General features: G+C 55.7%; 8 protein-coding genes across 8 annotated transcripts; 4 read left to right on the top strand and 4 right to left on the bottom strand.

Annotated features, from left to right (window-relative positions):
- Positions 1-496: 496 nt before the first annotated feature.
- Positions 497-1,025, bottom strand: N657DRAFT_313002 (uncharacterized protein). Its single transcript, XM_062786744.1, has one exon. It carries the CDS (start codon positions 913-915, stop codon positions 619-621), a length of 297 nt encoding a protein of 98 aa, XP_062650342.1. The 5' UTR covers positions 916-1,025; the 3' UTR covers positions 497-618.
- N657DRAFT_643354 (uncharacterized protein) lies at positions 773-3,146 on the top strand. The gene has a single exon (XM_062792534.1). It carries the CDS (start codon positions 1,136-1,138, stop codon positions 2,774-2,776), a length of 1,641 nt encoding a protein of 546 aa, XP_062650343.1. The 5' UTR covers positions 773-1,135; the 3' UTR covers positions 2,777-3,146.
- Positions 3,147-4,688: 1,542 nt separating this feature from the next.
- On the top strand, positions 4,689-5,576 carry N657DRAFT_313061 (uncharacterized protein). The gene is made up of 2 exons (XM_062786747.1): positions 4,689-5,464; positions 5,559-5,576. The coding sequence occupies exon 1, from the start codon at positions 4,778-4,780 to the stop codon at positions 5,276-5,278; it is 501 nt and encodes a 166-aa protein (XP_062650344.1). The 5' UTR covers positions 4,689-4,777; the 3' UTR covers positions 5,279-5,464; positions 5,559-5,576.
- N657DRAFT_313019 (uncharacterized protein) lies at positions 5,317-5,625 on the bottom strand. The gene has a single exon (XM_062786745.1). The coding sequence runs from the start codon at positions 5,539-5,541 to the stop codon at positions 5,356-5,358; it is 186 nt and encodes a 61-aa protein (XP_062650345.1). The 5' UTR covers positions 5,542-5,625; the 3' UTR covers positions 5,317-5,355.
- Positions 5,428-6,067, top strand: N657DRAFT_313074 (uncharacterized protein). The gene has a single exon (XM_062786748.1). It carries the CDS (start codon positions 5,577-5,579, stop codon positions 5,904-5,906), a length of 330 nt encoding a protein of 109 aa, XP_062650346.1. The 5' UTR covers positions 5,428-5,576; the 3' UTR covers positions 5,907-6,067.
- A 161-nt stretch (positions 6,068-6,228) lies between these two features.
- Positions 6,229-7,412, bottom strand: N657DRAFT_567533 (uncharacterized protein; the record flags this gene model as incomplete). Its single annotated transcript, XM_062788520.1, has 3 exons — positions 6,229-6,472; positions 6,536-7,096; positions 7,213-7,412. 3 exons carry the CDS (start codon positions 7,410-7,412, stop codon positions 6,229-6,231), a joined length of 1,005 nt encoding a protein of 334 aa, XP_062650347.1.
- Positions 7,413-7,792: 380 nt separating this feature from the next.
- N657DRAFT_313029 (uncharacterized protein) lies at positions 7,793-9,178 on the top strand. The gene is made up of 2 exons (XM_062786746.1): positions 7,793-8,350; positions 8,417-9,178. The coding sequence occupies exons 1-2, from the start codon at positions 8,172-8,174 to the stop codon at positions 9,069-9,071; spliced, it is 834 nt and encodes a 277-aa protein (XP_062650348.1). The 5' UTR covers positions 7,793-8,171; the 3' UTR covers positions 9,072-9,178.
- A 299-nt stretch (positions 9,179-9,477) lies between these two features.
- N657DRAFT_643358 (uncharacterized protein) lies at positions 9,478-10,779 on the bottom strand. Its single transcript, XM_062792535.1, has one exon. It carries the CDS (start codon positions 10,582-10,584, stop codon positions 9,919-9,921), a length of 666 nt encoding a protein of 221 aa, XP_062650349.1. The 5' UTR covers positions 10,585-10,779; the 3' UTR covers positions 9,478-9,918.
- Positions 10,780-11,051: the final 272 nt, after the last annotated feature.

Genomic DNA, 11,051 nt, shown 5'->3' on the forward strand with positions numbered 1-11,051 from the left:
AGCCTCTTAGAGCGTCCTCTGATTGGCCTTACACTGGTGCTCTCTCATGCTCCTGAGAGCTCTCTGGAGCACCTCCAGGACTCGTTACGATTGGTCCTAAGTGATTGGCTCGGAACGTCCTACGTTCTCCACTGGCTTCTGCAAGTAAGCGCCGCTGTTGGCTCTCGTTGGTTCATTTGTGACTGTCACGGGTGGGCGCAACTGACCACTGCGTAACACCCTCAAAAGAGGGACCGTGGTTCGAACTGTCCAGTCGAACCAGGAGTTGCGCACATGAACCTCACACTGTCACTACCCGTGACAGTGACAATCAACTCATAGGCCGAGAACAATATACTAAGTTAGCTCGCGAATTAGGAAACAGCTCTCCTAAGTATATAAGAAGTCAATCTACCTAGTTCCACCAGCTCCTTACTCTAGTAGCATTTCAAGACGGCTATTAAGAGTGCCAGATATAAATTCTAATACGATTCATATTAGTTATAAGATTTAATTAATAAGCTATTAATAACGATAAGTTCATGCTATATAAGCTCTTAAAAGACTTTAGCAACTGCGTATACAATGACATTAATAATCGCCCAGGCTCTATCGCCAAGGGAGCATTCCCGATATATGTCAAGTAATATGTCTGGCTCTTAGACATACATGTCCCTGCAGTGACATGGCTTGGTCATGAGCAATGCTGCCGCTCACAGCTTGGTCCCTAGTACGGTTTCTTAGAAGCCGGCACTCGGCTCTTCCAGGATCGCGTCCGCTTGGCTTTGTGGCACGCAAACACGTTTGGTTGGCCAAGAATAAGATTTGCAACGCATTGGTGGAACTTGTGATCACACAAAGCAATGTTAGAATCATACCCCAGTATAGATGAGAAACGGAGTCGGGAAACGAAACAGTGAAACTGAGTGGGTCCATATTCCTTGCCGTTTTCAATTATAGAGCACCTAAAACCTAGCTGAGTCAGCACTTGGACCCGAAAAACGAATGAACTACCAAATCCACTTTCAAGTTCTCGGGCCCCCGCAACAACGGCAGCTTCTTGTCTTCGTTGTTGTTCAAAGGGGGCGGTTTCTTGTCCTCAAAAGTTACCGTTTTGGCCCCTCCTGAGCAGACACGGAACTTTGTGGGCAAAGTCATGGCAAGTTCCTCTGCGCAAAATGACGAATACTGGCCCATCCACATTGCGCGGAGCGATGGCCAAGGGTACGCCCAGCTCGACCACGTAGCGCTGAGGGATGACGAAGAGCAAGATGTGGCGCAGCGAGAGCGATGGGAGGTCATTGTCGCCGGCCATCTCCAGAACCAGATTGGGCCCAAGGATGACAAGCGCCAGTACAAACTCGCCGACTTCCCCAAGGGCTACGAGCTGCGATGCGCCGTGAGGACCCAGGCCGGCACCCGGGACTACTACCTGTACGGCCACCCGGCCGGCCCCAAGGCCCACTACCGCACCCCCGGTGAGTTTGCCCTGCACGCCTTGTGGCTGATCAGCGACTCGACCGACAACAGCCAGTGTCCCTGCGACCTGTGTTCAAAGTATCTCGAGAAGGCCAAGCAGGAGCTGGCGAAGACCCAGGCAGCCCCAACACAGACACAATTTCCCGCTCCCACGCCCACTCAGCAGCCGCAGTACCAGCAGCCGCAGCACCAGGCTCCGCCAGGGACTACTGGATGGACAAATGTCTTCCGCGTAGGCGAATTGATCTGGTACAAGCACGCAGCCTGGAGGCTAGGCGTGGTCCTCGCCATCACCCCAAAGCCAGGCACACCCCTATCTCCGGGTGCGTCCGATTCCAGCTATCACTTCACGCTGGCGCCGCTCGGCCACGCCCTGCTGCAGCAAGCCAGCATCGTCAAGGATTGCCAGTTTATGCGGCCCTTCCTCACCTTTAGCGTTCCCAATACGGCCATGGACGAGCTCAAAGACAAGACCTTCGAGACAGTCGACTGGCCGGCCCTCGCCGCCCGCTACACCCAAGAGCCGGACCCCTCGAAGCGCGAGGTCAACCGCCAGATCCTCGGCCTCGAAGCGTCTAAGATGGGCGCCCGCACCATCAACGACGCCTTCTCTACCTTCGACCTGCTCCGCCAGGGCGCCACGCCGGACGGCGCCTTGTACGTCCAGCACTACCGCGGCATCTATCTCGGTACCGAGATGGTGTTCGTCGGCGACCCTGTCCGCGTCGCAAGTGACACCCAGCCCACGCAGCAGCTCGATCACCACCAATCCCCGTCCGACGCCAACCTCAACCTGGTCATGCTCATCACCGAAATCCAGGTCCTCACCCCATCCTCCCCGCCGGGCGCCCGGCCCACTCTCCAGTTCAAAGGCAACCTCTACCGCACGATCCGCGTCCCCGCCAACAACACCACCCCAAATAACCTCCCGCAGGGCCTCGTCCCGGTACCCGCCGAGTCCCTCGGCCCGGCCTTCGTTGAGGAGCTCGCCACGCGCAACGCCATCGAGCGGGACAACAGTATGTGCTGGACCTGGGCGCTCGTCGCCGCAGCAGACCAACAGCAAGGGGTGTTGCGCCCCGAGCACGACGTCCTGGGCCGCTTCTACGTAACTGAGAAGCTCATGAGCGTCATCGACCCGCCTCGCCTCCAGGCCTGGGTGCAGAGGGGCCTGCTGGAGGAGGCGCCCGCGTATCTAAACAATCGGGGGCATAGCGGTGGGGGCATCTATGTCGGCCGCAGGGCGGGGAGGAAGGCTACGCTGGGCGAGGCGGTGGGCGTTGAGTTCAGCGCGCCTGTGGGCATTGTTGAGAATTAGAACGGGGTGTTGTTCTTATTGTTTGTTTGGGCTAGGTTATTTGAGGCGTTTGAAATGGGGACCGGGTGGTCTGCCATTTGCTGAGGGGGTCTTGATGGCTGCATAAAGCAGCCTTTGTCATAGGCTGTCGCTGAGGTGGCAGACTCTGGTGGCCGCTGAGGGCAAGTCCGTCTCTGCTGAGCCTATCCTGCCGTGCAGCAGTCTGGCCCTGCCATTATCAATGTATTGTACGAATTTGTCAAAGCCGGAGGAGTGACGTTCTCTCCACTTGGGCAACAGCACCGGCACTGTCTGCTTTGGCCCTTCTGAAACTGCCGTTCAGGAGCCGTTGACTGTAATAGAACCAAGTCTTTGGTCACAAACAGAAGGCACTCGCGTTGTCCCTCCGTTTTTGTTCCGTTTTATAGCCTTTCTGCAATCTGTCGCCCATCGAATCCTTTCACTCTTTTGAAATGCTGGAACACGCAGGCCGCTGCTTCGTACAGCGTTCATCCTGGCAGCGGGCAGACCGAGCGACGGGAATTCTCCACCAGCTTCCCAGCCGGCTGGGTCGTCGTCGGCTTGGCTGTGAAGGGAGGAGCGGTGAGGGTTAACAAATACCGGTATATACAGTGTAACAGTACGTAATCAAGTGTAGTATTATACCTTATTGCCAACAATCCCAGCTGCTTCCACACCACGATATAAATCTACCTTAGGTTTAAACAATTGGTCGAGATAGATATTTAAACCGGCGTACGGAGTACAGACAAACCAATCATGAACTGTTGATATCCTATTCAGGACAGCCTGAGGCAGATTCGCCCAGTTTAGGCAAATCCCTGACTCATGGACGTGCACGTAATCAACATAAGATCTGCAGGTCAGAGTGTCTCCTCGGTTTCTGTCCAATAATAATTAAGCTCGTGCTGTTTCCAGCTAGGACTCTGATCACAACGTGGGGGGCAAAACGCGATTTTTCCGTCGACGCTTGCCATTGACGCCACGCATCGGTAAGTTACCTTGTGTAACACATTCTGTGAAAAGCCGGGAGGCGTTCCGTACCGGAGGTGGCGGCAAGTGAGCTGTCCATCAGGGAGGAGCTTGCAGTCGGCTTGAGATGCTGCAAGGCCGGCAGCCAATGCCATAACGTGTAACACACCAGCTCAGAATGCATCAGACAGCCACCATCTGGGCAACCCTTCGGAGCTCCGCCCGAGAAAGTGTTTTCGCGATGCACTTCACACGGAGAATGCTGCCGGCGCCCGAACAAACAAGAGCATTCTCACATGCCCGGGCCGACCCTTGCGACAGCTACCCGATCCAGCGCCACGAATGAACCCTTCCCACACCAACTTGAGTTATTCAGCTGCCGCCGGATCTCAAGCGACTGGTTCCCGTCGTTTCTTCCCATCCAACAAGCGAGCACCTTCTCCCGTCAGTTTCATCTCGCATCTCTCCCGGCGCCTGAACCGATGAAGGCCCGATTGCAGCTGTCTGACGGCACTGCTGCCTTCAATTACCGATGCTCGTGCAGTAGCCATTTCAGCTGATGGTTGGTTATTAGATAGCAGGCTCCGTCGGTTACCAAACAATCGGTAACAGGGTCGATTCTGCCTTGTCCAGCTACCGGGTATGATCGCCATGGAATCCACTCCGAGTTTTCTTCCTTTGCCCAGTTCTCGCCAGCATCTGACAAGAACAAACGTGCCATGACAGCCCTTGTCCTCTCTCCCTGCCCTTTCCGTATGATCAGCGAAGAGCGGTTCCGACAGAGCGGTTGGCGCCTCGCTTGGAACCCCACTGAAATTAAAAGGAAAAAGGAAACACACACCCCACAGACCGGTGAAGATGCTGACGCCTCATCCCACAAGGTCGGTTCCCGTCGACGCGGGCGCGCATTACGTTATCCGTAGGAATTGCACTTTCATCATAATATGGATACCGCCAGCATGGAAAGGGAGGGTCGGGCCAAACAAGGGCAAAAAAGGCAGTCTGGCGCCACTGTGGCGCCAGGGCTTGATGCGCCTTGCCGCCGCAATGTACGTGTGCGTGTGTCGGTCCCAGTGGTTTGGGTCCATTCATTTGTCCGTCATGGCCAGCTTAACGGAAAAACACTCACAATTTTGGGGAAACCTGAAGAAATTGAAGGGGAGTGGCATCGACAATTGCTTGCATGCTTTGTCTTCGTCCCAAATGCCCATACACTCTCTGCGACACGACTGCTTCAGCCCCCTTCGTACAATACTCAACCTGCGCTGTGCCGACGGTGCGCGAGAATGGGACCAAACGTCCTTCCGTTTTGAAAAACTGGCCATGCATGATGAATTAACAATGGAACCCAGAAGGGTGGAACGGCATCGAATGGCACGGAGCCAGGGACAGAGGTATTCGGGAAGATGTCGCATGATTCGCCGCCCGCTGTGGTGTGGGCAAGGCATTATTGGTGGGTGTGATAGAGTGTCGTCGTGTAACTCCGGCTCCGTCTTTGTCCCATCAGCTTGGGATTACCGGCAGATTTAGCCAGGTTAGCCAAAGCGGCACAGGTTTTGCGATGGAAAAGCAGCCATGATCTGATCCCGATTGCCGAGCGTCATTCATTAGCAAGAGTGCGTACGTTTTGCTGCTGTATGTTGGCCGGACGAAACACCAGGTGTGGACCACAAGGAGACGAGAAGTAGAGAGATCTTCATTTCATCAGTGGCTTTAGTATGTGACGGAGCCGTAAAACCTGAATGCGTAAGGAAAACGATCCAAAAAAACAACCACTGATCAGTCCGTGACATTCGCCTCCTCCTTCTAGTTTATTTTTCGTCCTGGCATGCCGATGTTTGCGTCCATCGTTGGAGGAGCCCCTTCCCCTTCGATGGCGGCTTGGGCATCGGAAGAATCGGTGGTTGCACACGGCACCCAGACCCCCATTACCACCTCGTCGCCTCCGTCCATGACTAGGAATTACCCCTTTCCCGGCGCCCCGCCCAGCCTAAGATCAAGGAGGGGGGATACAAAAGCGCAGTGTAACCGTCTAGATGCAATCGGGTCGTGGTCGCATGTTCCGGTGAGCGTGTATATTCGTGTGTGTGCCGAAGGCGTCCCGGGCAGCGCAGCGAGATATACCCTCATAATTTCCTTGGCTTGCGACTCTTTTTGACGAAGAGATATGTGCGTAGGAAGCGCAATGCAACGTTTGCTCGAGGGATATGGAGATGTTGACCGCACGCCAGTGGACAAATGAGCGGTTCGCTGAATGCTCGAGGAAAGATGGAAACGTTTCGTGACTGATGACGCTCATACTTCTGAGAAAGGATGATGAATAATTGTATCGAGATAATGTCGAAATGGAACAAGAAGACGACGCTCGCTCTCCCCAGCTCCTTCCAACTCGCGGCATTTTCCCGGTTTGCGGATCCGGCTCCAACTCAAGCGCCGTTCAGGCAATGATGGTCGAGAACATGACCGGCGCCTGGATGTCGTCACTTGTCGAGTTTCAGGCTCTCAATCTTGGCCTGTATACTCTTCAGAATCTCGGGATCGGGTTCCGGTTCCACCTTTTTGGGGGTTAGCCGATTGCACTGGGCGTGCGAGCATTTGACGCAGGCTGGGGCGTCCGTAGGCGGTGTCGAAAAGATGTGTTTGCAGGCGGCGCATTGGTAGTGTCCAACCCTGGTACCGGGAGCATCCCCAGGATAGCCGTACGGATATTTGTCCTTCTTGGGTCTGCATTGAAAGTCAGCACCGAGTCCACCTCTCATAAGGCGGCAGGCAGAGGTGTGAACTTACGGATCCCGGGGACAGTCGGTGCATCGGGTGTGCTGACAGCCTTCGCATGTCTTCGTGCCTTGGAGCAGCCTCTGGCACTGGCAGCAATTTCTCCGTACGCGCTGCCGAGGCTTCCTGTAGTAGAGATCCTGGTTGCCCGTCTTGGCCGGTCGTTTGAGCACGATTTTCTTCGGGGTTGGATCCCAGTCGGGAATGATGGGCGCGTTCTCGGCCCGTTCCTTGATCATGGCCGCCCGCTTCTTGCGGCTCTCCTCCCTCTCAACTTCGGTGCGCTTCGGGGGCACGCGTGGGCAGTCCTTGCAGCGCACATGCCTGCACTGCGGGCATTCCTTGCCCAAGCCAAACGACGTGCTGCAGAGGTGGCATTTCCTGTGCACGCGCATCCTGATGGGCTTCTCCACACGAAGAGCGTGGCCCTCGGTCGAGTGCCACTCGCTGGGCTTCAGCTCCAGGCCATACAGCTCGCCGAGCTTCTTCGCGCGCTCAGCAAAGATATGAGACCGCGGAATTTTGGTCGCTTCCACGGCCGCTGGAGCCTCGGCGGCAGGCGGTGCAGGTTCGCTGTCACGGAAGGTTAGATCATAAGCACAAGGACGTCGAGAGATGTCTTAGCCACCTCTCTCATAACCATTCGCCATCAATGCTAATTCTGAGACGAGATAGAAAATATGACATACCTCGAAGCTGGAGCTGTATCAGCAGCAGCAGCAGCACCGGCGGTTGGGGTATCAGCTTTCGAGCCGATCGTAGATAGGCGGCGATCACCTCCGGCCTTCTTCAAAACCGTCTTCATCCTGGACAGGACCTTTCCCAAGCCTTTCTTCTCCTTCTCTTTCTCTTTTGGGACCGAAGGTCCACCCTGCGCGGGAGAACTCATATTGACGGCAGTTTGCTGTTAGATAGTGCTTGTCGGATATTGTGTCTGTGGTGTCCGTGGGCAACACCGGCTGCTTATGACTGACGGCTCAATGAGAGGACCCGAGCGGTGATTGAATCGATATCGTGTGACGATGTCAAAGTTTGTGGTAATGGACTGGCTGTGAGGGCGCTTCAAAAGACCAGCACAGTCCAAGCGATATCCTCTAGGCCCCTGCACCTATCCAAGCAGCCTTTGGCAGCTGGATGATCTGTGCACTTATTAGACTGCGTCCCACGCTCGCTCCTTTGGGGTGTCGCACGTGTTTGTCAACGTGCTGGCGGTTCTTTCGACCCTAACTCGGTCAGGGTCTTGTTGGGATGAGGTTGAGATGAGGCGACCACAGATCCGGGAAGAAGGAGAAGAGAAAACAAAACCCGGATCCCAGCGCCGGCCGGAGCGGGAAGGGGGAAGGAGAAGAGAGCGGAGAGAGCAAGAGGATCTGGTGTGGTGCAGTGCAAGCGGCTAACAAGGATAGGGGTGTATTCTTGCGCTCCAGCCGGCCCACGGGGCGGAAACGAGGGAGTATTGCAGCACGCTAGCGGTGGTGTCGACAGGATGGGTAAGGTACGGGGGACAACCCAGGTCTGCGGTCCACGCCAATTGCGGGAACGGAGAACAGGGAACGACCTTAAAACCAGTCAACCACTTCACTTCGAGCAGGCCACATGGGAAAGCGTCCACACGCAGGCGACCGCCGCTTATCAATAGTTAGGCCCAATGCTGCCGAGCCCAAGCCCTGCCCTGGTCTGCGCGAGACGCCGGCGGCGAAACAACACGCAAGTTGTGGGCCGCACACCTGGGACCAGCACCGACAGCTCGAAATCACTTTGCCACTGGGTGGTCCCGGGGAAGTGGGAAGCGACGGAACGGAGGACGAGGTACCGAGGCGACGGACGGTCAGTGCTTTGCATGGCAACTTGTATGAACGTGTAGCTTACCTATTTCTCGATTACAAAACGCAGAGGAAACGGAGCTGGCACGCCGTATTTCTTGTCTTGGCACTTGGGCGGGGTACGACTCCACTGGTTCAAGCGACCAGTCACTTCGCTTGCGTCTTTCTTGGAAGCGGTTGCGTTGCGGGGCGACGTCCCCTGCTGCCAAAACGGGGAAATCGCCCGACTTTTCCAACTTCCATCCAAGCCACCCAGTCGCGGGGTTGGGAATACTTCCGGCAGCATGGGTAAAGCCCCACTCTGGCACCCGCTTTGGAAGGGAACGTTTTCCATTCTGCACCAACTCAAAACAACAAGAAAACTGTTGGTCTGCCACGACAGCATAACACCCAGCGCACGCTGCCCGAGCTCCGTACAGACTGCTGTCACTCTCCAAATCATGATCAATATCGAAGTGGCGGCATCGGATCTTTGCCAGTTCGTGATTCGGCAATCCGCGGCGCTGCGGACTCCGACGACACTCGGCTTGCAGCGATCGACGGACGACAACCAGGCATCGAACGTGCTCCCGTCCATGCTTCATCGCTGGAGAGCTGTACTTGGGCATGATGATACCGTCACTCTCAAGTGGCGCTGTCCCGGCTGGCGGCCAAGTTGGCAATACTTGATGCCCACCAACTCGTCGACTTGCGTCGTGTCCTGCAGCTTTCATGCCGTCCACTGACTGCAGCGTAACATCGACGCGATGCAGCAGCCGAATCGAGCAGCTCCAAGGTTGGTGGTGATTGCGCTATACGCACACACGGCACGGCGTGCTCAGTTGTTCTCCTCTTTCCCTCACAATTGACGATCAGAACTCACTGCAAGAACGTGCCTCCGTATCGTCTTCTTGACTGTGGTTAAACAAGCCAATTGGCTTGTGGTGAGTAAAACCCGGATGGCCGAATGGAGGTATCAATTATTCGGGCCACTTCCCCGTTCGAAAGACCTTGCGCGATTTAGTCCCGGGCTGCCTGCACTCAACGGGCCGGCTGGACATAACCGGAGAACATGCCCATACCTCCCGGTTTGCTTCGTTCAGCTTCGAGCAACCGCTGGAGTCACTGCTATTCACCGTCCCGCAGCAGTCAATATGAAGAGATTCGCTTCCAGCAAACCCACAAGCAGGTTTCAAGCACACTTCTCTGTGGCGGTGGCACCTCAGAGTATAAGCTTAGGACACCCACAAGGGCCTGGCGTTACATGTCCTTTTCTCTCAAGCGTTATCAGCAGGATTCGATTGTGCCTTCCAGGGCTGGGAAGTCGGCAAGAGTATCGACTTGCAACGTCAGCCAGTTGCTGTTCCCTCAACTCAACAAAGGACTCTCTTTTTGCCTCCTTTCTTCCCGAGAATGGACTCCGAGCCCCCGCCACGGCGTCCATTTCCAATTGGGCCGCCCACCAGTTCCTGCTTGATGTTGCTCAAGATTCTGCAGCAGCTCAACGGCCAGCGGCCATCCGCCCTTGGTCCCAGACTGTCGGGTCCCGAGAAGGAGAGCATGCTGTCCCTTTCCTCACCGCTCATTCACCAGTCAAGCTCGGCTTGCCTCGAACTTTATGGAGCATTGTTGACGACTTTTATTGGAGAAATCATGAACGCAGACATGTAACGGCCACACTTGGGAACAGCTTTGATCACACCTCGTTTGCTGCCAAAATGGCGCCGCCTCGACTTCAAGTTTGGTCAGCGTCTGCTCTCCGGAGCGGGACCCCCAAGTCTTGGCATTGACTGGATGTTGTCTTCTCACGGAGCCTCCGGATGCCATAGAAGTTCCCCGCTCGGAGGCCAGCATCGGCCATAGGCTCGCTGCAATTGTGCTGCATCGCCCGAAGCCCTCGGCTAGGAAGGCCGTTTCGGAACGGCCACCTTTACACTCGTGAACCTCGTCTGCAAATTCTTGTTCCGAGAAAGGAATATGCTTCGATTCGAATGAGACCCCTAACAGCGCCTTATCAGCGGAAAGTCTATAAGCCCTTGAAGTCAGCAGCCAGCTGGCCACAGAACGAAGTCGACTGCAGATGTGGTCTCCCGACTGTCCGGCTCCACCCCTGCGGACGCTAACAACGGGACGCCCCGGCCAGGCGCTGATCTCGAGACGCACATCATCCGATGGCGGCAGCGCCGTTTGCTTCTTTTTCACCGAAGAACATGTACAACGAGATAGATTCTTTTTTGCCCGCACGGCCCCTTTCCTCATGATTCCTGGTGGCAGATATGTGATCGGTATGGATAGTTACACGAGGGCGAATCTGGGCGGTTGCAACCCGAACCGTGGGAGGCTGCGAAGCGTTGCTTCTCGCACCAATGGCAGGGACCTGCAACATGCCGCGACTTGCTTCCCCGCCCCCTGTGTGCTCTGAGCAAAACCCTCGCGTGTCGAAAAGTGATTTGGACAATGAGGTGCAGTTTCGGCGGGCGTCCAAAAGAGCTCTTACCCTCATAGGATTCGCTGCATTCGCCTGTCCGTACTGTGGACTCCGTACTCCCTAGACTCAACAACCCCTGGGCTGGACGAGGTGGCGTTTTGCAATGCCTCAGGATGCATGGTGCTCGGCAATGCTTGCCCTCCGTGCGCGCCGGCGCAATGGTACGTGGTATCATCACGTATGAAATGGCTTCATTGGTGGCGCGTCCACAACAAAAAGTGTTCCCTTGCCGGTCCAC

This window comes from Parathielavia appendiculata (assembly GCF_033297405.1).
Source record: "Parathielavia appendiculata strain CBS 731.68 unplaced genomic scaffold N657scaffold_3, whole genome shotgun sequence".
Lineage (NCBI taxonomy): Eukaryota > Fungi > Ascomycota > Sordariomycetes > Sordariales > Chaetomiaceae > Parathielavia > Parathielavia appendiculata.